The sequence below is a fragment of the Alligator mississippiensis genome, chromosome 11, assembly GCF_030867095.1.
Source record: "Alligator mississippiensis isolate rAllMis1 chromosome 11, rAllMis1, whole genome shotgun sequence".
Classification (NCBI taxonomy): Eukaryota; Metazoa; Chordata; order Crocodylia; family Alligatoridae; genus Alligator; species Alligator mississippiensis.
Genome location: NC_081834.1, coordinates 23,167,516 through 23,192,723, shown reverse-complemented (window position 1 = coordinate 23,192,723; position 25,208 = coordinate 23,167,516). Strand labels below are relative to the sequence as shown.

General features: G+C 41.9%; 1 protein-coding gene across 4 annotated transcripts in view; it reads left to right on the top strand.

Annotated features, from left to right (window-relative positions):
- The window catches only part of MYO5A (myosin VA), a 195,308-nt gene that overhangs the window by 147,699 nt on the left and 22,401 nt on the right, over nt 1–25,208 (top strand). For 2 of the 4 annotated variants that reach the window (XM_059714677.1, XM_059714678.1), the window contains exons 21-31: nt 2,844–3,083; nt 5,186–5,434; nt 7,013–7,106; nt 7,754–7,902; nt 8,617–8,730; nt 14,013–14,156; nt 15,086–15,139; nt 15,844–16,071; nt 20,297–20,397; nt 22,583–22,663; nt 24,587–24,785. In XM_059714677.1, coding sequence (XP_059570660.1) covers nt 2,844–3,083; nt 5,186–5,434; nt 7,013–7,106; nt 7,754–7,902; nt 8,617–8,730; nt 14,013–14,156; nt 15,086–15,139; nt 15,844–16,071; nt 20,297–20,397; nt 22,583–22,663; nt 24,587–24,785 — 1,653 coding nt within the window. The remainder of the gene's footprint in view (nt 1–2,843; nt 3,084–5,185; nt 5,435–7,012; nt 7,107–7,753; nt 7,903–8,616; nt 8,731–14,012; nt 14,157–15,085; nt 15,140–15,843; nt 16,072–20,296; nt 20,398–22,582; nt 22,664–24,586; nt 24,786–25,208) is intronic. The other 2 variants (XM_059714679.1, XM_059714680.1) reach the window with 1 other exon arrangement.

Here is a 25,208-nt window from a genome sequence, read left to right as displayed (position 1 = left end):
TGGATCTGTATCCTATCCCTTAACATGACCGCTTTCCCCCATAACTTAGTATCGTCTCTAGACTTGGCCAGCGTGCTTGCCACATACTCATCTAAATCATTCATAAAGATGTTGAACAGCACAAGACCAAGAACTGAACCTTGCAGGATACCACTGGCCACCTCTCACCAAAACAATACAGACCCATCCACTAATACTCTTTGGGTTCAACTCCTTAGCCAGTTCCCAGCCCACTTGACCATGAACTCTGCCAGTCCACAATCCTTCAGGTTTTTTTATAAGAGCATCATGCGAGAGCATATCAAAGGTCTTTTTAAAATCCAAGTATATGATATCAACCACATCTCCCACATCTGAGCAGTTCATTACTTGATCACAGAAGGAGATGAGATTGATCAGACATGACCTGCCTGTAGTGAAACCATACTGGCTATCCTTCAGCACCATGCCTTCTACCAGTCTGTCACAAATGGACGACTTGATCATTTTTTCCAAAATTTTACCTTATATCTAGGTTAAAGTGACTGGCCAATAGTTTCCCGGATCCTCCCTCCTCCCCTTCTTAAAGGTTGGCACCACATGGGCCCTTTTCCAGTCTTCCAAGACCTCTCCTAAGCACCACAAGTCTTCATATACCCTCACCAATGGTGCCACAATGACACCAGCCAATTCCCTCAGCACTGTCAGGTGTAGTCCATCCAGTCCTGCTGACTTGAAGACATTCAGCTGCTCTAAGTGCTCCATCACCAGTTGGACACTGACCATTAGGTAGCAATCGCCCCCTCCTGCATCTGTCCAGTATCCGACCAGGCGGGTGACCACAATTTGCATGCAGGAACACTGACACAAAGTATTAATTAAAGAGTTCAGCTTTCTTCTGACTATATGTTATCAGCTGTCCCATCCCATTCTGCAAGGGGCCCACATTTCTCTTGGTCTTCCTCCTGCTCTCTATATACCTAAAGAAGGACTTCTTATTGTCTTTGATTTCAGTTGCCACCCTTGCCTTCCTTATCCTCTCCCTATAAACACGGGCTATACTTGTGTATTCCTCCTTGGTGTCTACCCTTTGTTTCCATTGTTTGTAAACCTCCTTTTTCTTTTTTAAGCACTCCTTGACTCCTCTGGTAAGCCAAGCAGGCTTCTAAGGCCCCTTTACCACCTTTCCTGCATACAAGAATGGTCCTTTTCTGTGCTCTGAAGATCATTGTTTTGAGGAATGACCACGGTTCCTGAACTCCCTTTCCCTCCAGTTGATCTTCCCATAGGGTCTCTTCTACTATTTTCCTAAGCTCATTGAAGTCAGCCTTCCTGAAGTCAAGCACCTCTACCCTACTGTCTGACTTCCCTGCCGTATGAGGGATAGTGAATTCTGTCATCTCATTATCACTATCTCCCAGATTACCCTCAATCTTCAGATCTCCCACCAGGTTGTTCCCTTTGGCTAGAACCGAATCCAGCAAAGCCTTCTCCCGAGTCAGCCCATTCACCTCCTGTACTAAATAAAGTTCTTCCACGCAGGTCAAAAACCTACGTGACCAGTCAGATCTGGCCGAGTGCCCCTCCCAGCAGATGTCAGGGTAATTGTGGTCACCCATGATAACCATGTCCATTGAATATGAAGCCTCCCTCAGTTCTCTAGAAATTAACACCACAGGGGTATGACCATAGGAGCTAACTTATGATCCTGTATAATTTAGGATCTCCAGACCTTTGGAGAAATTGCTGTAAGTCCCTTAACTCAGCTATTCAAAAAGTAAATATGCAACTTGCTTTAAAATGTAAAATGGAATCTGAACTATCTAAAAAGTCTGTGAAACCATATTTAAGTTTCTAGAATTATAAATGTTCTGAGGAATTAGACGGATATAAAATTTATGATTGAAATATTGGAAGAAAAGCATACTCAGGTTTTCAAAAATTGGAAATGCTTAACTAGCTTTATATGCCCTTGACCTAACAATCAGTGCCAATTGCAAAAAAGATTAGGAGGAATTAAAAGGGAAGGAAAGAATAGAAATCAGAATCCATCCAAGTAATAGCGGTTTCTGCTAGCACCTGTTTTAAAGCGTACAACATTACACATCATGTAAACTAGTGATCAGCAAAGTTTTGTAGTGGTGGCCCAGAATAGCCCAACTCTGGTCCATGGTAGGCTACTACTGCCACTTTCCCACACTGTCCAACTGCAGCATGGCACAGGAAAGATACCCATTGCTCAGCTGCCCAGCTGCAACATGACATGGTGCAGTGCAATAGGGGTAAAGCCGAGCATTGCTGAGGACTCTCCCACTGCCGTATGCTGCTAGAGCCCCATCTCTGCAAACCAGTTTCAGCCCTTGTGCTGTAGATTGCCAAGTCTGATGCAGAAAGAAACGGACAGACTAAATGATGTTTTGGGATCTATCCGACTGCACATGGACCAACACCTTCAGGCAGGTTTAGAATAAAAGGTACAATGGAAGGAAATTATAGACTTCACTAAATCTCCAAGGATGTATTTGTAATATTGTCTATAAATACCTTAATTTTTTTGTAATCAACAGGGATCTTAAATTAACATCAACCAATGTAAATATCTGCAATTCCTTCCAGCACCTTTTCTCTTCATTCTAATCCCCTTGTTTTTTTGTTCTTATCCATTGTCTTTGCCCTTTTACACTTTATTTTCTTACTAATTCTTTGCTCTTATCATACTGCCCTTCTGCAGTAGTTTCTTTTTCCAAACTCATGCGTCTCCAGCTGTATCACTTCTGTACCCTCTCCCAGCCAAATGTTGTTCACATATATACACACATATAGCCTGCAACATTTCCCCTTTCTGTTTTAACTTTTAAATGTAGATGCTTCGGGAGCATAAGGCCATTATCATTCAGAAGCGCATGAGGGGTTGGCTGGCCCGTGTGCACTACCACAGGAGCTTAAAAGCAATAGTTTACCTGCAATGCTGCTACCGACGCATGATGGCCAAGAGGGAACTGAAGAAGCTGAAGATAGAGGCGCGCTCTGTGGAACGCTACAAGAAGCTCAACATTGGCATGGAGAACAAGATCATGCAGCTGCAGCGTAAAATTGATGAACAGGTAAAAGCTGCTGCCCCAAAAAGTGCCTCAGTACTTGAATAATGCTGCCAGCCTTCCTTTTAAAAATGCAGTAAGCAGTGGGGGTTGATTTCTTTTTGGGATGATTTTTGTCTGTGATTGGGAAAATAGACCTTTCCACAGAAGAGATAGTGATCAGCCTAGGTATGAATATACCCTTGTAACTGTTTATTCCTTCATTTGGCAGCAAAGAAAGATGACATCTTTTCCCTTAATGAGACATTTAGCCATGTTAATATGAAGTAAAGTAGAAGGAAGTGTAAATTTTCACCTTAGACTAACCAAAGTAGAGCTGTGATTATATCACAAGCTTTTAAGAGCTGAAGGTCACTTCATCAGATGCTGTGAAAGGCCATGCAGTAAGCAGTGTATAAATAGAAAGAAAATAGAATACAAAAAACAAGGGAGGGAGGGGGGAGGCAGTGCTGGAAGTGGCAAACAAATAAGTAACTAAACCCACAGGAACAAAGGAGTCACAAAACCTAATCCAGGTAATGGGATAAGAATCCATAGTCCTTGTTTAGACCATACTTAACACAGTCCAGTCTATTGATGCTTTCTTGTTAGGCAATTTCCCATTCAAATCAGTTTCTAAAAATCTAAAAACAGCCACCTTGGGGTCAGCGATGGAGTTTCCAGGGAGGTTAAAGTGCTGTGCCTTATGTTTGCGTGTCTTTTGGCAGCTGATGTTAGATTAGTGTTCATTCGTTCTGTCACAAAATTCACTCTGTCTCTCTGATGTAAATAGCAGAGGGGCACGGTAAGCAGGTGATGGTCTACCTAACATTGGTGGAGTTGCAAGTGAATGAACCTCTGATGCTGAAGTCCATGTTTTCAGTCTAGTGATGATGTGGTCTGTAATGATGTTGGAGCACAGAAACTATCTGGGTCTGTTGCAAGGCCAGGTGCCTCAGTGAGACTGGGATTTAAGTATACTGTTGCTTGAGGGATGCTGTTTGAGGTTGGGAGGCTGCCTGTCAGCCAGGGCAGGTTCACTCCCATAACTACTTTTGAGATGGTCAGCCTTTTCCAGGAAGGGTTGCAGGTCACTAATGATGTGTCTCAGGTGTTCAAGCCAGGGGGGCTATAGGCAACAACCAAAGGGACTCCGTTATCCTTATCCTTGGATTGGTATTATAGCAGGTCAGAGCAAGATCAAAATCTGGCCTTGTTGATTTGTATGGCTACAGTTTTGGGTTGTATTATAATTGTAGGAATCCCTGCTCCAGATCTGTAAAGTGTGAGAGCAGATATGGTTGTAACGCAGAGCTTGGGTATAGATCATGAATCTAACAGTATGCTTAGGATGAAGGTGGGTGGCATGGAGGTAGCTGTGGCAGTTGGCCAGTTTGATAAAATGTGGCAGCAAAGTGTACCTTGACAATGTTACTGTAGTGTCTAAGATATGAATTTGCTGGGTGGAATATTCCAGAGTTTGATGGAGGGGTGGAAGTTATTAAAGGCCTGGTGAAATTTCTCTAGAGATTCCATCCCATGCATCCATACAATGAAGATGTCATCAGAGTACCTTAAGTAGATCATGAGGACGAGAGAGCAGCTGCAGACAAAAGGTACTTCAAGGTCTCCCATAAATATATTGGCCTACTTAAGGGTCATGGCAGTGCCATTCATTTGTATATATAAGGAGTCCCCAAACCTGAAACAATTGCATGAGAGGACAAAGCCAGAGAGTGTAATGGAAACACAAGCAATTTTCTTACTGGGGATAATGTTCTTCACGCTTGTAATCTGTCTTTATGGGGGATGTTGATGTACAGAGATGTGGCATCCATGGTAGCTAATATGGTGTTAGCTGTAAGCTTGTCATTGTGTGTAGTCAGGAGGTAGTGGGGTGAGAATGCAGGTTTTCTGTCCGACTTTTATTTTGCATTATAAATGCACATTTGCAGACTGGAGTGTCTTCTGTCCCTTGTGGTGTTTTCCTGAAAGTCCAGGGTGAAATGTTTGGCTGGATGCCTGTCTTGCTGCTTAGGCTTAGGTGTGTTTAGGGGTAAGCAGAAGGCTACATTAAAACAAGACTAAAACCCATCTAATTCCTCCTGTCTGCATTGTATTTTGCAAAGAGCAAAGAGTACAAATCTCTGTTGGAGAAGCTAACTAGCTTGGAGAACACCTACAGCTCGGAGACAGAGAAGCTGCGAAATGATGTGGAACGGCTGCGCATGAGTGAGGAGGAAGCTAAGAATGCCACCAACCGTGTCCTCAGCCTTCAGGAGGAAGTTGCCAAACTCCGAAAAGATTTGCACCGAACTCAGTCAGAGAAGAAGACTATAGAGGAATGGGCAGACAAATACAAACAGGAAAATGAGCAAGTAAGAACTCTAGGCCCAAAACTCTACCAGGTTTGACAAACCACCAATCTTTAACATTCCCAGCAGTTCACTGTTCCTGTCACTTGGAGAGCTGAGGCTGTTAATTTTCTCCTCTTTTCTGTTCTTGTTCTGAGGTTGGGTACAGGATATGTAATAGGGTACAGACAGCACTGGGAGCTTGCAGAATGAAGCACTCTTTAAAGCTAGAAACAGACATACAGATGATCTGACCCCAGGCTGATCATTCCCGTCTCCTCTGCCATCTGTAATGGATAGTGCACCAGTTATTGCCCTACAAATCTAAATCTTTTTTTCTGGAAAACTGGTTTGCTCTCCAAGCCCCTATCAGGTGGGAAGTACATTATTGCTTGCTGATGAAACAAACAAACAGATTCTACCATTGAAATTTGTTCAGATTCTAGGTCCTTTGTACAAGAACAGCTCTGTAGGACAGTTCTTTAAGGCTAAGTAGAAACAGTCAAAAAGCATGAGGCTGAATCGATTAAGTCTTTGCAGGTTAGTCTAAGATTGAACCGATAAGCAAGTGAACAGATGTTCACTTTTGATTCTGGAAATGCAGCCACATGCCTGCAGTGGCCCATGCCAGGAGCAGAGGGCACTAGATCATGCCTCCATGCTCAGCTGGAGCAGACAGCTTGGGCCAAGGCTAGCCCACTTACCCTGCCCCGGGGGGGGGGGGGGGGGGAATTACGGGGGAGGTGTAAAGTATTCTGGGATGCTCGGGGACTGGGAGTTAACTTGAATCTGGAGGGGATCTCGGGGAGAAGTGCAATAAACCGATTTAACCTGAATCAGTTAAGTCTAATACGGCATCCATCCAGGTTTATCTTAAATTGGTTTGGGCCATTTTCAAAGCGGTTTGTGCACGCTGAACTTCTGTTGTGTTACAGATTTGAACCTGTTTCTGATCATTTATACTGATTATGTGTAGTTTCTGTCGCTAGCCTAAATCTTTATAAGCCTGTTCTACACTATGTACTGGTATAGCTATCTTTTAGGGGACACATTTTTTTTTGAATATAGTTACATGTATACATCCTCTAATGTGGATTCAGGTAGGCTGGTGTGCCATGCTTTATAGCAGAACAAATGCATTCACACTAGGTCCTTTACACCATTTTAACTGCCCTGATGAATTAAAGTAATACAACTTTTGTGGGCAGACACGCCCTTAGATTTTCATCAAATTTTAATGGCAACATGGGGCAAGGATATTGAATTTGTCTCTAATCTGTATGTCTTTGGAGGCAATGGCATTCTTTGTAATTTTACTGGAAGACGTTATAGGGTGTCAAAGTCACTTTTATCATATGACAGAAAATCCAGTGTTGTTCATACAGGAGGGTAGAAGGATGTGAAGTTGAAGTGAAGATGGCATCACTTCAGCTTACTGATCTGATTCTCTCAGGGACAGTTAGAACATTTTAAGGTTTTGAAGTCTTACTGCAAGCTTATAGATGTTGAGTTAGATCCTTTAGAGCTTAGGGTGCGCTGTTTAAACACCAGGGCACGTTGACTGAAACCTTCCTCCTGACCTAATGCTCTTTGTTTTTGCAGTTGGTATCGGAACTTAAAGAACAGAATACGTTGCTGAAGAATGAGAAGGAGGAGCTGAATCGTCGCATCTGTGACCAAGCCAAGGAGTTCACAGGTCAATCGTAATAACTTCACTTCCATTTTTTCTATTTAGTGTCATTTGTAAAGCAGCACTCTTTATAGTCATTGGCACTCAGACCTGACCAATTTTCTGCAGTTTATAAACTACATTCCTCTTTAATTTGAAGTTTATGAGCACAGGGAAAAAAAGCACACAGGGGCCAACTGTGTCTATAGTGTATTCCAAAGAACAGATGCATTGTTGCATGTTAGCAAATTATTTTCTAATGTACACCTAACTCTACCCCTCATTTTACATTGAAAATCATGCACAAATGGAGATGCCATCTTCAGATGCTGGATTGATGCAACATAAAAGTAGGCAGAGGGTTTTAAAATAAAATTTTAATTTGTAGACCATTTTATTGCTGCTACTCTAACCTATTAGTAGAAAGACATTGGAAAAATAACTTTAAAATGTCCTAATGAGTCTTTCCATGAAATGATGTTTTAGTCCTTTGTGTCTTTGTTGATACAGTACTTTACTGTGACAGCACAAGTGCTATTGGCTGTTTTTGCTTTTTAACAATGTCTTTACACACGTAGAATATCCTGAACTTTATCTTGCATCTACAGAATGTGGACACCACACAGTAAGTTAGAACTGTTGTTCATGCTTTGGTTTCATGTTTTCTGTGACAGAGACCATGGAGAAGAAGTTAGCTGAGGAAACTAAACAGCTTGAGCTGGATCTGAATGATGAACGATTAAGGTATCAGAACCTACTGAATGAGTTCAGCCGCTTAGAAGAACGCTATGATGATCTCAAGGATGAGATGAACCTCATGGTGGTAAGTAGCTTAAAAATTAGGAGAATGATGAAGTGTTCCTGGACTGTGTTTTAACAGAACTCGTTTAGATATAATTATTATTATTATTATGAAATCATTTAGATTTTGCTCATATATATGGGGTGTTGGAACTGTGTGCCTGTATGTGGGAGCAATAATAGCTCCTGATTTGATTAGTTTTGCTCATCCACAGCATTTAACTTTTATTATTAATTGACTTGTTGTCTTGAATTACAGAGGATTTTTTTCAAAACCTCTTCTTTGACCTCTGATTGTTAGTTAGTCTTACAGATCCATGGAATACTAACCTGTGCTGCTCCCCAACTCTGCTTCCCCTCCTTTTCATCTGTAGCCAATTCAGCCGCTATTAAACTTGCAAGGGGATGTGGGGAAATACAGAATCTTCACAGGATACTTGCTACTTCTGTTATCCTGGGCTGACTGTTCTTTTCCTGATCACTCAAGTTTAACTTTCCACAAAATACTGCACTTTTGCTCACTTCTGCTACCCTTCCCCAAGAGACTTGGTTATCAAATCTCTTCTGTGTGCTTTGGTTTCATGTTGCACAAGGGAAAGAGCCATCTCGACCATTCCCAGAATTCTCATTGCTATGAAGTAACACAGAGCACTAACTGCTTACCTGCAGGGTTTATGACAAGTAAATGTTGAAAAGCCAACTGCTGGTACTGACTTGTTTTATTTGTACTTTTCAGAGCATTCCCAAGCCTGGGCACAAAAGAACAGATTCAACTCACAGCAGCAACGAATCTGAATATACCTTTAGTTCTGAGATCACAGAGGCAGATGACTTACCACTGAGAACAGAGGTAATACAAAAGAAACTCAAGTACTTTTACTTGATCAGTGCCAAGCAGATCTTTTCTTTATAACAAATCTTTGTGCAAAATTTTGCATCAAGAAATCCAATGCTTGAGTTGGCACTATCTCATTTTCTTTATGAATGTCCCACTATTTATGTAGGGGTGTAGGTTGTAGCCATGTTGGTCTAAGGACATAGGCAGACAAGGTTCCTTGGGTGAATTTGATATCTTTTATTAGACCAAACCAAATAGTTGGAGAATAGTTATTAAGCAAGCTTTCGAGTTCAAAAACCCTTCGTCAGGCTAAGGAAGTTTCAGCAGTTGGTGTGCGCTCTTCCTGGATGGAATGAAAAGTAAAGAAGCCAGAGGCTGGGCTGGGGAGTCAGTTGCCAGGCAGATTATAATGTATCAAAAATCCAATGTCTATGTTTAGTCCATGATTTCTAGTATCCAGGAGGTTGATGAAATGGAGCTCATAGGCTCGTCTCTGGGAAGTGTTGTGTAAATTTCCCTTGAGGATCAGGACTGAGAGATTGGAGAGAGAGTGGCCCTCCTGTGAGAAATGTGCCCCCACTGGTAATTGGGTGTTTCTGTCTTTGATGGATTTCCGGTGTGCGTTCATTCTGGTGCGCAGTTGTTGTTTGGGTCTCTCCTACATATTTTCCATCAGGGCATTTGGTGCATTGGATGAGGTATATTACATTTCTGGAGGTGCAGCTGTAAGATCCTGGGATGCTGATGGCTCTGTTGTGGGATGTAGTAATTGTGGGGGTGGTGGAGATGTGTTGGCAGGTTTTGCATTTCTTCTCATGGCACGGTCTGGATCCTTTTGGTGTGTTCTGGGCTTGAGGAAGTTTGCTTCTGGTGATGAGGTTGGCGAGGTTCGGTGCTTGTTTGAAGGCTAGGATGGGTGGCTCTGGGAAGATCTTTTTAAGAATAGGGTCTCTGTCTAGTATGGGTTGCAATTTTTTGAGGATTTTCCATACAGGTTCAAGGGAGGGGTGATGCGTCATAACCAGCGGTGTGCGATTTGTGGGGGGTTTTCTTCTATACTGCAGCAGTTCTTCACGTGGTATCCGGGTGGCTCTTTCAAACATGCGATCTCTCTCTCTGGATGAGTGTCCTTGTTGGGTGAAAGCCTTTTTAAGATTAGTGAGGTGGCGATCCCGGGTGTTCTCTTCAGTGCAAATTTGGTGGTATCTGAGGGCTTGGCTGTATATCACAGCTTTTTTGGTGTGTTTAGGGCGATTGCTGGTTCTGTGCAGATATGTATGTTGGTCTGTGGGTTTCTTGTATACTGTGGTCTGTATTTTACCCTTCTGGATACTGATCTTTGTGTCTAAAAAGGAGATGTTGGTGCTGGAGTATTCTAAAGAAAGTCGGATGGAGGGATGGTGACTGTTGAATTTCTGATGGAACTCAATCAGAGATTGCAGGTTCTCAGTACAAATGATGACGATGTCATCAATGTATCTTAAGTATAGCAAGGGTTTGATGGTGCAGTTCTTGAGGAAGTCTTCTTCCAGGTGGCTCATAACAAGGTTGGCATACTGTGGGGCCATTTTAGTGCCCATAGCTGTTCCCATCATCTGGAGGAAGTGATTATTAAAAGTGAAATGGTTGTGTGTGAGGATGAAGTGTATAAGCTCAGTAATATCTTTGGGCCTGTATTCTGAGTTGTAATCTTGTTCCTGTAGAGATATAAGGCAGGTTTGGATGCCATCCTGGTGTGGGATGTTGGTATATAGGCTGGTAACGTCCATGGTGGCTAGGAGTGTGTTGCTGGGAAGGTGGTCTATGTTTTTAAGTTTCCGTAGAAAGTCTGTAGTGTCTTGTACAAAACTTGCTCTGTGGGTGACAAGCGGTTTTAGGATTGCTTCAACGAAACCTGATATTTCCTCAGTTAGGGTCCCATGGTTGGATATGATGGGTCTGCCAGGGTTCCCTTGTTTTTTGGATTTTAGGGAGCCTGTAAAAAGTCCCTGGGTTAGGTAGCGGGGGGATCAAGGTCTGTAGTTTTTCTTGTAGTTTTGATGGAAATGATTTGATGGTATTGTTGAGTTTTTTTGGTGAAAAGGGGAGTAGGATCTTCTTGTTGTTCTTTGTAGTAGGTGGTGTCAGAGAGCTGTCTCTTGGCTTCCTTTATGTAATCCTCACAGTTTAGGATGACTATAGCTCCTCCTTTATCTGCTGGTTTTATTACTATTTGGTGGTTAGATCTTAGAGATTCTATGGCCTTTTTCTCTGATAGAGGGAGGTTGTTGTGGTGGCGCGTGTTGCTGATTATTTCATTGTTCATTCTTTCCCTGAAGCAGTCAATGTAGCGGTCAAGGTTAGGGTTTTGTCCACTGTGAGGTGTCCAATCTGATGTTTTTTGGGGCTTTTTGGCATTGATCCTTTCCTGAATGTTGTCAGAGAACGAGTTGTTGTTGGGAGTGGGTTCAAATTGGTCGTGGAAATATTCTTTGAGGCGCAGGCATCGGAAGAATTCTTCTGGTTCTCCACATTGAAGTTTTTGGTAGGGTATTTTTCTGGACAGAAATTTAGGCCTTTAGAAAGGACAGATTTTTCAGTTTTGGTAAGCGTGTGTAGAGAGATTGATAATATTTGTGGGTTGGTTGCTGCTTTCAGTTTTATCAAGTCTGAGGTTGGAATGTTGTAAGGTGTTGGTGTTGTTCCTCTGATGGTTGTTTTGTGGCTGGGGAGCTTGTTCTTGGAGTAATTTGTTCCATTTCTTTTTATGTAGGATGAATGCTGTAGAAAGTTTTTTGTAGTCTCTTTGTATCCACTGTATATTGTCAGGGAACATGCATGGATTTCTGTCTTTTAAGTTGTTGTAGTATATGGTGATTTCCTTCCTGAGTTGGTCTCTTTTGGAGTAGAGTAGGTGAAGTAAATAATTTCTAATTTTCTCTGAAATTCTTCTGCATAGCTGGGAAGCATATTTGGAGTTGTGTGTAGTAGTAAGGGGATTGTAGATGTTTAGTCCTTGGGGAATGAAGTTGTGTTTTTTGCAAAGGCTTAGAAAATATATGTTGCTGTTGAGTTTGGCTTCTTTCTTTTTCATGTTGTACAGTTTCCATTTCAGATGGCTGAATTCGATATCTTCCATGTTGCAGGGGTTTAGGTTGTAGCCATGTTGGTCTAAGGACGTAGGCAGACAAGGTTCCTTGGGTTAATTTGATATCTTTTATTAGACCAACCCAAGTAGTTGGAGAATAGTTATCAAGCAAGCTTTCGAGTTCAAAAACCCTTCATCAGACTAAGGAAGTTTCAGCAGTTGGTGTGTGCTGTTCCTGGATGGAAACTATTTATGTAGTTGTTTTTGTCTAATGCCTTAGTGAAAAAATGTGTAATTTTTCTGCATGACAATAAGTACATGTAGAAATGTTAACCACATTTGTTTGAATTGCACATGTAAAACAGCTGCCTGCCCACCATGGCAAGCCCAGTCATTTGTACACATAGAAGTAGGAGCTGGAAAAAACCCATTGGAGACTAGCTGAAAAGCAGATCCTGAAATACCTACAGGCACAAGTAACTGTGCTCTCGGTAACCATGCGTCTCTCACTGGGAAGGCAGCCACAAATCTCATGGTTCAGTTATGCTCAGATTCACAAAACTGCTGCAAGCATCCAAAAAGTACTGTGTGCACTTAGCTCACTTCAGTGCAGATCAGCTATGCAGTCCTTTGCATCACCAAAACTCCAAATTTAAAAGATTTAATGTGGGCTCTTTCCACTGGCGCAATTTCACCCTTAACGAGAAAATATTATATTAATATTCTTTTTCTCTGTACCATACAGAAGAATAAAATTTAAAAGGTACCTTATCATTACTGTAATCTCAAATATACAAAAATGCAAATTCCAGTTTACTTGGAGGTTTCCAGGATGATTACTCAGTTTGTCTACGTTCTCAAGCAATGGGCAGTAGTTATGAATAATTATGCAAGTCTGTTTTAATATATGCTAAGATTAAACACACACAGAGCCATCAGATTCATGGACTGACTTGTGTTGTTGTCAGTAAAACGGTCAATAGCATTTTCTTCTCAGCCCCTGAGAAGTTTCTTTTAAACTAGCTATTTTACTCTTGACTTTGGCCAGTACATACAGCACTCTCGTCTCACCTGTTGAACAGTACTGGTTTGGGAACTGAAGTTGGTGCAGTCTAGTTAGCCCCACAGTTGCACTTTACTGACAACCATATCTATTCCTAAACTTCTCACTGGATGATGGTTTCCTAGCACAAATACAAATACCATGAACTTTCCAAGTCAGCAACCAGTATTTTGTATGGATCCTCTCTCATTTTCAGTTTGCTATATTTTCACTTAGAGAGACCCTTATGCATATGGATAGATGGATAAAGTAAAAGGTAGCCAAACATTACAGTATTTCATGCGAGTGCTAAATACTGTCCTCTTACATTAACTGGAAACTATATGTAAAGGCTGCTCCTTTGCCAAAACCATGTTTAATATCAATTTTGTTCTTTGGAATATTAATAAATATAATAACCTACAGTAGAAATAGAGTTTAAATTTAATTCATCCCTTAAAAATCAAACTGATGTTAAATTTACAGGCTAACAAGAGAAAAGGATATAAAAAAGTAGAGATGATTTGAAACCAGAATCAAGTTCTTTTGCATTCATGGGTTATGAATGATAACCTTTACTCTGAAAAATACCAAGAGAAGTCTAGTCAATTAATCTAAAAATCATACAAATAAAGGGAAATGAAAAAATTAAAATAAAAGGAAATGATGATGAAACTTACCTTCTAATAACCTTATATTTTGCATCCCATCTAATTGCTTAAGTTGGTTTATAATGGATCCAAATAACGTGTATAGAATGTTGTTATTAACTAAAAAACTAGTAGTCATGCAAATTTGGAGAAGTTTGCCTGTATCTGAAGGTTGTTTTTAGTAAGTCTAACCACAAGTTTATCTCTCTTCTCCCTTCCCCTTTCCAAACAAATAAGAAAAAAAGGTATGATTGCTTACAGGCCTAATGCCTTCTAGTTATTGTCTTTCTACCCTTAATGCTTTAAATTAGAAGCTTTTATTTATACTAGTAGATTTGTTTTTAAGTCAACTTTTGAAGATTGATGAAAAATTTTGAATACCAGTAAGCAGCTCTCAGACTTAAGTAACAATTATATAGTTTATATGCCATGTTCTATCTCATTCTTTTTTCCCCGATCTGTCTCCCTTCTCTACTCTCAAAAAACCTTGTTCTTGGTGTAGAACTGTGTTCTCACTTTGTTCTTTCCTGTTCAGGAGCCAAGTGAGAAAAGGACACCATTGGACATGTCTCTCTTCCTCAAGCTGCAGAAACGAGTTACAGAGTTGGAGCAAGAAAAGCAGTCCTTGCAGGATGAACTGGACCGGAAGGAGGAACAGGCTCTTCGTGCCAAGACCAGGGTAGAGTGCATCTAGCCAATTATGTGATGACATCAGGTTGTTCCACCTACTGTTTGTTCCATGAATGCTAAATGGTGTCAACTTAAAACTATAGGGCATTTATAGATGCACTCTGGGGGTGGCAGGGAGGCTGCTTTAATTAAAGCATCTCCAAGAGCCGCTGTAATTAAACTACCCAAAGTGTCACATGTATCATCATCTCCGTGCTGAAAAATGGCTGCAGGGGCAGTTTTTAAAGTACCTGGGCTGGCCCCAACAGCCTTCCCTGGTGTCCTGGGTGTCTCCTGAGGCTCTAGAAGTGGCGATCCAGTGTGTGGAGCCTGACCAGCAGCCAGAGTGTAGCTCCAGCTGGCCAGGCTCCAGGTTCAGGTGGTGCATGTGGCTGCCATGTGCGCCACCCCACTTTTTTCAGGCCTGGGTTTTTTTGACACCAGGATTTCCCAGTGTCAAAAAATCTGTCATGCTGTAAATTAGCAACACAACAAATGCCTGTATGTGTGGCGCATGTGGTTTGTGGTGCCACAGATGGGCTTGCACTGCTACATATTGCACATGTGCACTCATCTGGATCTGCCCATATAGCCTGTTAATACTTATTTTGCTTTACCAAAATTTTCAAGCCTTGTTACCTAAATTTGGGCTCCTAAATCCTTAGTGGGCCATTTAAAATAGGTAGGACAATTTTTTCAATATTGTTGAGAGCTGGAAGTACTTGGACATGTTTGAAAACTAGATCATAAGTAAATGGAACAAGTCAATGTTAATGTTTCACAGAAAGAATTCAGGGGTGTAGGGCTGAATGTCTTGTATTCAGCTCTGTGAGAAGATGGTTGTTTAACTCCTTTTGTGACTGAGAAATGATCCAGTTGAGATCCGTTAGTGACAGTTAAGAGACATAGTGTTTATTTTTTTGTGTGTGTTACTCCTAGGAAGAGGAGAGGCCACCGATGAGAGGCGCAGAGTTGGAGTATGAATCACTCAAGGTATTGTGGACTGGAAGCTTCTGGTGTTTATGTAACTAATAAGAATGCTGTCTTCAGGTATTCTGGCTAGGGTAAGAGATACCAACTCTCCTGACCTAAGTCAGCTGGAAGAATTAGAAAGAAATTTCCTCAGCAAGCATTTTATTGCATAGTTTGTTCTTTGTGAGGTGTAGAATATGTGGCTGGGGCCTACACCTTGAGAGGAATGGGGGTGAGTCCTTTGGCAAGATGACTTCTCTGCTGGCCAGTTCCCTTGGGTTTAAGTTTACTTTGTGTACATACCATGAACCCGGCCCAGAACTGTATTGATATCAGAATATATTTTGGACCAGACAAAAACAAGGACTTATGTCCAAATACCATCAAATGGTTCAAAAGCTCAGTAGCTCTACTGAGCCCTCTTGCTGGGGTTTCATAGAAATTCTCTTTTTTTTTGCTGTTAAAGAGAACGATTTTCATTGACTCTGTACAATTCACATGTACATATTCTGGTTTTGTACTTCTGACAAAAGATAGTTAATGAAATCCTTTGAGACACCATATCAATTGTTAGGAGAACACAAAGAATGACAGGCAGAGAATGACTATATTTTCACAACAGTCACTCAGATTTTACCCTTCTGTGGTTCATAATTCTGTTTTACTAATATGGAGGAGTAAAAGGAGCATTGCGCTCAGTGATGGGGCTGTCCTTGTTTTTGCAGCGTCAAGAACTTGAATCAGAGAATAAGAAACTGAAGAATGAGCTTAATGAGCTGCAGAAGGCCCTGATGGAAAAGAGCTCTCCAGAGGTGACTGCTCCTGGTGCCCCTGCTTACAGAGTCCTCCTAAATCAGCTGACTTCAGTAAGTGAGGAGCTGGAGGTACGCAAGGAAGAAGTCCTCATCCTGAGGTCTCAGCTGGTGAGCCAGAAGGAAGCTATTCAACCCAAGGTAAGTAATAACTAGCAGAGGCACTGTGAAGCAGTTAAACTATAATACTGGGCTAATTTGTTACATGGTAGCTTGTTTGATGAATGTCTGGGAAGGCAGTAGGCTTTGCTAAGCCTAGACATGAACTTCCTTGGGATGAGCAGGCACTAAACTGTTATAAGAATGTAGATATTAGAATGGGTTACATTGGTAGAGTGTATTAACTACTGATTTCTGGCCTGCATGCCAGCCAATTTGAGCTTTAAAAGATCTGGTCTGTCACCCCAGGACTGTTTGGTGGATGGTTTGGCCAGTGTCTTCCAAAGATGACTATATGAACTATTGATTGGCAAAGGCTGGAAGTTGAAGCTTAAAAAATTGCAGAAAATGTCTTTCTCCTAACTGCCTGAAAGATTAAGCTTAATTGTTAACGTTATTTAGAAGAACTCTGAAAGCCCAGACATCTTTAGAAGTTGACAGCAAAAATAATTGAAGAGCATTGATTAGAATTGTGCAATATGTATGTTGCAGAAAACTCAGAGCAAGACCCTTCCGTTAAATTAGTTAATCTGCTAGCAGTGCAGAAATCACTGTCAGCCATTTGCTGGGATGGTGTAGTATGAGAGGTATTGTTCCCTAATGAATATTTAGTTTACCGCGGATCCTAGGAATCCATCTCCTGTAACCCTCAGTTGACAGGCAGTGGGAAAGATGTCTTCAAATCCATACTGAAGCATTAATGATCATGTTGTTTGTTTCAAAGTAGCAAAAAAGTGTCAAAAGGATAATCTACAGTGCTAAATCCATTCTACTTTATTGTCCCAGATTTACTGTATTGTTTGATCCAGAGTAAAAGGTACCATCAGACTTCCCCAAAGTCCTTATTTTCAAGAAAAAACAAGCATATAATTCATATAGGGGTGCATCAATAGATTTTTTGGGGGCTGATACCAATGGCTGATTTTTAATGAGCTGTCAGCCATTCCTCTTCAGATTCTGATGTGCAGCCCTGCAGTGTGGAGAGCAATCCAGCTGACCAAGTCTATTGTGGGGGACAAGGGAAAGAAAGGAGTGGTGGGGGGCAGATCAAGGCCGCCACAGTGAGGGAGGGAGTGGAGCAGGCGGTAGGGCAGGGCATGAGACAGAGCCACAGCTCATCTGGAGGGTGCTGAGGGGTGGGAAGAGCGGCTCCTGCCACTGCACACACCCTAGAAGAGCATGGAGGGGTGTGCCCCCACATCTGCTTGGGAGGCGGGACAGGCTGCCGCTGTGGGCTGGTGGCTGCACCAGGTTCTTCTGGGCAGGTGGCCAGGCCAGGCTGTGTTTGGGTCACACAGCGGTGGCACTGGGAACGGGGCTACAGGGAATTTGGGGACTATTGCAGGCCCCCCCAACCCTCCCTTCCAGCACTGCCACCACCCACCACCCCCTGAGTGCAGCCCAGCCTGGCCTCCTGCTGGGAAGAGGCCAGCGCTGCCTTGGCCCCAGCCTGCCCCACCCTGCCCTGCCCCATGTGCGGGTCTGGGGGTACACACACCCTATGCCCTCCCAGGGTGGATGTAGCAGTGGGAGCGACCCCATGCCCCTCTGGATGAGCTGTAGCTCCATTCCATGCCCTGCTCCACCCCGGCTGGGCAGCCCCAGCGCCAGCCCCACTCCCACCCTCACCATGGGGGGCCTTGATCTGCACCCCCCATGCCCCTTTCCTTCCCCCTCTCCTTCCCCCACAACAGACTTACCAGCTGGACCTGGCTGCTCTCCACGCTGCCTGGCTGTGCTCTTAGTCACCTGAATGCTGCGCTGCAGCTGTATGCATGCTCATGGCATTTATTGGCTACGGTATTGGCCACATCAGACAAAAAAAAGTCAATTGCCGATGCTAGCAATTTTTCTAATATCAGTGCTAATCCAATATGTGAGCAACATATCGGTGCGCCTCTACATTCAGGTGATATATCAAGGTTTTTTCTTTGCTTTTCAAGTATTTCTTCTGTTTAAGAAAGTTATTATGCAGAGAGCACCAAAGAGGAAAATATTGGCATTGGATAGGAAAACTGAGTCAACCAAAGCTTTAAAGCTCACCAGAGACTTTTTCCCTTGCTACTCTGAAAAAGATATTTGCCTTCATTTTAAATAATCTGAAAGCCATGATGCATGCAGCTCTGTGTATCTAGACTATTACAAGATTCATTATAAAAGGAACAAAAGCCTGTGTCTTGGCTATGTAAAATCCTGTTAGTAAATTGTAGGTTCTCTGTGATGATGAAGTAAAAATAATTGTTGACACTTCTGAGGGCAAGACAGATAAAAAGATGACTGGTGGGCTGGTAACAGAGAGTTTGCAGCTAATTTCTGACTGGTAATTTGGGTTGTCATGGTATGAGAGGTTTATTGACCAATTGTTTCTCTTCTTTATTGCTTGCCAATTTGATTTACAGGAGGATAAGGTAAACAATTTTTCAGTTCTGTAAAATTTCTTATAGATTTCTTAAAAACAAAACACCAAAACAAAAAAAACCCCAAATATTAATTAAACACGTTTGAACAGTCACTTCATTGACTCACATGAATAACTGTGTTTTGAAGTTTAGCAATCACATTTTGCAGTAATTAGAGAGAACTTTCTCATTGCTCTTGAGGAAACAAGGAATTTATCTACAAGTTGTTTTGTAGATTCTGTGGTTGAGAATCATTGATTTAGACTCAAAGAAGTACTAACAATTTGTAGTAACCTGAAGATAAAGTGAACCAAACGTGGGCAGCCAGTCAAAATAAAATATTGCATTAAAGTGTCCTCTTTAAAGAAACTAGTATTGCAATATTGTTTGTGAAATAAAAAGTAAGTTTGAGGTGTGAAAATTGGCCTTATCTTTACTAATAGATACTAGAAAATGTCAAACGATAACATGCTCCAGAATTAAACTGCAATGTAAAAATCTGTGGAAGGAATGGCTGAATATTTGATTAATAGGTTTAGCTGAGAGAACCATATTTAGAGGTATAAAAATTGAGCTGAGAGAAACTGCAATTCCGTTTTGTTTAGTTTTTTAATTAAATAATTTAATTTAAATAGTACTATGGCTAAACCACGAGTGATTATTCTGAAGAAAAATGTAAATAGCATGTCTTTTTAAATTAGAGATGATAATCCACATATGTAGTGTTGCAAAGCTTGATTGGATTGATGGATGAGAAATAATAATTTTACTCCATTAAGATAGAATAAAATAATAATTGTTATGGTGTTTTCTTACATTTCTGTTTTCACAATGGATAACGTTACTCCAGAGCTAACAAGGAAGCTGGCAATAATTCTGAGAGAAGCTTACCACTCCATTTCATTGTATTTTGTCATTTCTTAAACTTCAAGGCACAAATGTGGTGCCAATACATGTTATGCATATAGATGTTTTCCAAATATGTTCTCAGCAGGCTAAGTCTTCAGTATTTTGTAATAGCTTTTCTCAGAGACGTATGATTTAATTGTGGGGATGAAAAAAAATACCAAATTTTAGTTCTTGTATATGTTAATTATATGGCTGGACTACATTGTCATCCCTAAAAAACAGCACACAATTAAAATCATACTGATGCAGGCTATTCTAGAAATCATATAAAATCTGACTGAATTATGTGAAGAAACAATGGGAAATACAGCGCCAAAAATTGAACTCTCTAGAGTTTCAAGATGTCCTAGTTCTTGTAAGTTACTGGCAACTTCCCAAAATAACTTTTAAAAAATGTATAAAGCAGTGATGGAAATTGAATTATGAAGTTCCAAGTAGTACACAGTTAGTATTACCATTTATGAAGTGCAAACAGGAGTAAAATGTTTTTGTAAACACATATTTTGAAATTATGCTTCTCATGTTTAAAAATGAGAAGATAACAGTGCATGTTAATTGAAAGAAATGTGAATTTCACATTTCATGAAGTTTATTTTGCTCCTTTCTGATGATAGGCAATGAAGGGAGAAATATTCTCAGGTTTGCATGCTGGGTAGGTAAAATAATCAATATTTTAGTGTGTATGTTTTATATGCCACACAGTCCAGCACAGTACAGACCCCTTTTTCCTGACAGTACACCCTTTTACCCAAGTTGACTTGCTCAGTGTAATGGTGCTACTCCATGAATTGGACACTATTTGATTTGAATAAAGGGGACAAAACGTAGACCTTAGTCTGTAAATATAAAGAATTAGATGTAAGGTTGAAACTTACCTTGGAAATTTATTTTTTCCCCAGAATACCATGACAGATTCCACAATCCTCTTGGAGGATGTACAGAAGATGAAAGACAAAGGAGAAATAGCTCAGGCATATATTGGGCTGAAGGAAACAAATAGGTATGAATTCTATTTTTTTTCTTCTTTTTTTTGGCTTTTCATATCCATTTTGGAACTTTTTTCACCACCCACATTTTTCTACCATACACAGCAAGTTGGTTCAGGATTAGACAAGATTCCTTAAGTGTGTTTGTATTTGGGGTTTAAGTTAGGCTGATAGATAAAACTTACATATGCAAAATGCTGATGTAGAAATGCAAAATTAAACTTTCCAGAGACTCCATGTCCGGGGCTGTAATTGGCCATGTTACTCAAATTACCACTTTACTATGTCTCCATTTTTGTTTGCCATTTCTCTTTGATAATATCTATCCTCTTTTCCAGCTGTTTCTATAACAATATGTAATAATCCATATCTTAGAATGCAACAGTCTTCTCCAGCATTCAGAACTGGATTGCTCAATTAATTATTATGGGTTAATATGTCCTCTCCATAACATGTCTTATCAGGGATCCAGGTTTCCTGTTCACTGTGGAAAAATGTGGATATTTTCATTTGACGGAGAAGAATGCAGATTTTCTACTTTTAAGGAAAAAGCATGGACGTTCTCCTTTAAAGGAGGAAAACGTGGGAAACAGCAGGTTCCCCTTGCAGGCTGGTAGAGTTCAGGCCTGCACAGGACTGCTTGGGGCTGGGGAGAGTGGGAGGAGGGTGATCACAAGCAGGAAGCACCTTGTACATGTGTGCATGCACACATGCATGTGGCAGCTAGGCAGCATGGAGAGTAGCTTCCTCCAGGTAAGTCTGGAGGAGGAGGAACAGATTAAAAACCCCAGTGAGGGAGGGAGTAGGGCAGGGCTGGGGCTGAGGGCACTACCCAACCAGGCTGTTTATGGGGTGCAGGGCCAAGGCAGGAATGTGAGGTCCAGCTGGGGGAGAAGGATGGAGCCACAGGTGGCTCATCGGCAGGGGCAACGGGGGGGCTGGCTCCCTGTGCTACATGCAGTCTTGGGGAGGGAGGCATGGGGGGCACATGCCCCCCAGACTTGTGCAAAGGGTGGGGGCAGATGTGAGCTGCAGGCTCAGGTCTCCCCACCCTGCTGCCCTTTCCCCAGGGGCCTTCACAGCCCAGCAGGTGGGATCTGGTGTGGGAGAGCAGAGAGGGGCAGGCAGGCTTAGTGCTGCCATTGGGAGCCCTATACCAGCTGCACTGTCAAGGCAAGGCATTCCCTGTCCACCCAGCAATAGTAGGGGGCACAGTTCCATGCCACTGCCACTGCTGCCAGGTGGGCAGGGGTCACCTCACCATGGTGGCTTGGCCAGCGTGGGGCTTCTGACGGTGGCACCAAGCCTGCCCTCCCTTCTCTGCTCCTGTGCGGGATCCAGCCCACTGGGCTGTGCAGTCATCTGCAGGGAGGACATGGAGCCCTGAGCCCGCTGCGGGCAGAACGCATTCTCCACCCCTGCCCTGAGTCTCTGTTCCGGCCATGCCACTATTGGGGGTTGAGCTGGGTTCCATGGTCTACTTCAGCTGCATCAGCCACCACCTCCTGTGAGCAGCAGCCAGGGCTTGGGTGCTACTGGGGTGGGGCCTGCTCCTATAGCCCTGGCAGCTGGGGGCCCCCTCTGGTAGGGCTGGAGGGCACGGGCTGCAGGTCATGAGTGAAGAACACCAGCATTGCTGGGGGAGGGGGGTGGTGGGCTGTGGTTAAGGAGTGAGGGGCCCAGGGAGGCAGGGCCCAGGGAGCTGTGTGTGGGTGGGGAGTGAGGGGCACCAACAGGGATGGGGGGGACTGTGGGTGGAGAGTGAGGGGCATGAGCAGGGCCAGGGATCTATGGTTTTGGAGTGAGGGGAAACAGTATGGGCAGGGGTAGGACACTGGCGTATCAGGGCTGCTTAGCACCACAAAGCAGTGGGGACCAAAGCCACAGCTGGATCTGCATCCTGGTGAGCAGGGAGAGCACTGATTTTTGATGGGGAAAAAAAATCAAACACCAACATATATAGGTATTTAGAATTTATCTTATTATAATGATTGAGGCACTGGTAGGCCTCAATAAAACATTGTATTCAACTGATATTGAGATATATATTGGTGTTTCATTTTAATTTTGGAAAAACGTGGATTTTGGGGTTTTTAATCAGAGAATTTGCAATTTTTAAACAGAGAAAACCAGGATCCCTTCTTATTATCATCTTGTATCCCTTTTGTGTTTTTATCTCTTAAACATTTTGCTTGGAAGACAATCGCCTCAAGACTATCATATGCTGAATGAGGATGGAGAGCTATGGCTGGTTTATGAAGGGTTAAAACAAGCCAACAGGTTACCAGACTTCTCCAGAATGACTTTTCTTTGCATTCTGCCGCCTAACTAACTGTACCCCTTGCTATGGGATTGCTTCAGCTGCAATGTTTCTTATTCACTAATAGTTCAAAAATCATTCATCAGTATTAATTTTATTAAGATTAGCAGAAAACCTGGTCTGAGCCAATCTACCTGTCAAGTCATATTGTTAAAATCTTAAGATGGCTCTAACAGTTAATACATAATGAATTACAAGTGCTTAAGCCACACACAAATGACAATATAAAAACCCAAGCATTCCTACAATTGAAATGAAAGAAGCTTTGTTACTTATCTGCCCCATCGTACATGTGCATGGATTTTTCCATATGTGCAAAAATTTTTTAGATGTTAATAATGTTGTTAAAATAACCTCTAGGACTTTTAATTTAATTGTAGTAACTTCCCTACTTTTGACCCCAAATGAGTAACCATCCACAGTGTCCTCGGAGAGAGGAATGCCAAGAGATGCATTCATTCAAAATTCACTCAAATTAGGAGTAAGTTTTCAAAATGGCAGGGCAGTGTTCAAAAGTGTATTTGAATTAAAGGATATGCAGTTATTGCAACATCTGAAAATGTGTATGCATGTTGCTAAACAGGCATCTGATTGGTGAAATGCACTCAGCCTCTTGCAGTCACCTCTTGGTAACTAGCACATTAGAATTTGCGTGTTCCCATCCATGAAAACTTGTCCCAGAGTGTCCATAGTCTTCCATTTGTAATGAATCCTTTAGTGCAGCATTGTTGTTTTTAAGAAGTACACATTTACACATTCAAGTAGTAGCCGGCAAAGCAGGGACTTTGTAATGAATGCTATTCACCAATATCTTTCTTTTCCTTGCGCTAACAAATCTTAAATGTAACCTTGTGTTGTCTGTATGCTAAGAACTAACATGGAATAGGGAATGTTCTGCAGAGTGGGATTGGGGAGAGGTTGCTCCGCATCTTTTTCTTGACCTAGGATTAAAGCAGCAACCAAGTGTTTGACTTAAGTGACAAAGCGCTGTGGGTAAATGACCATATGCCTTCATCAATGTCGCTGCTAGTTAACTTGGCTGCCTTATGCATTTTTAAACCCTGAAAGTTTGTCTAATGTCAGTATTAGTGCCATTTCCTGTACATGCCCCAAAGAATGAATCATAGCATTGGGACACTGCCCTACAAACATGGACTAATCCACACTCCTCTGACATAAGCAATTACTTATTGCTCCCATTTCATTTGTGCGGGATTTGAGATAACACTTTTCCCCACAAAACAAAGAATGAGTCAGTGGCAGAGCCAGGTAAAACACTAAATTCTTGGCTCCTAGTCCTGTACTCAGTGATCCAGCTTACCTTTCTAGCATTAATGGCAATCCTCTCACAAAATGGCCCTTGCATTTTCAGATGCCAAATTTGGCCAATTTATGTTCATTTGCAGCTGAACAGGAGCTATTCAAACATTTCTAACTGAAAAGAGTTAACAGTAAAACAGCTAATTACCATATGGGTCTAGCTTAAGACACCAGTTTAATTTTAACTACTTAATGTGCTCTATTTAAACCTAACATGGTCTTGGCCTCCTTAGAAACATCACCAGTCTATGGAGGTTTAGGGATATATTAAGTATTAGGGCATGTCTTCAGTGTTACTGAACAATGCTCATTCAGTTCTTGTTCAGAGGAAAATGCTTAGCAAAGTCAGCGTTAGTTTATTCTCTCCCACTGTTTGAGAGTTTGAATACCGTTTAATCTGATGGCATATTGAAGGGTTTAAAGAGTACTCTGTCTTCTTCATTTTTTCTTGCAAGTCAAAGCTTACATATTTATTTCTGAGCAGCAGCTAAAGCTTTGGACTCCTAGAGTGAGTTTGGGATGTGAATGCTAAATTTCTCTCCAATCCTGCTCGGTTTTTGCAGACTTTTGGAATCTCAGCTTCAGTCCCAGAAGAAGACCCATGACAATGAGCTGGAAGCTCTCCGTGGTGAGATTCAAAGTCTGAAGGAAGAGAACAATCGCCAGCAGCAGCTTTTGGCACAAAACCTGCAGCTGCCCCCAGAGGCCCGGATTGAAGCCAGTCTACAGCACGAGATCACCCGTCTGACTAATGAAAACTTGGTAAGAGAAATGCTATTGCAATGTAACGACTTCAGAACATTAGGGAGAGGGATCACCAGTGCACACATCCTCCCTAGTTTTCAAATGAGAATCTCCCAAGGTTGCTTGCATGTATGCAGCAGCTTTTTTCAAGCAAAGCAATTAATTGAATAGGTGATATGACTGCTGCCAGTTGACAACATTTCATCCAGGCACATTACACAGGACATTTCTCTGGCAGTAGCTCTCCAGAGTCCCCCTGCTATCATTCTACCACTGACTTGGAGAGGATTGGGCATTTGACATGTTATAGCACTCGTGTGGTTGCTGCCAAGTCATACCTAATAGAACGATGGCTGTCCCTGCAGCTCATAAAAATGCTCCAACAGAACAGTAGTATTACCTCTGGCATGCTCTAGATTACACGTATGTAGAATAATGTTA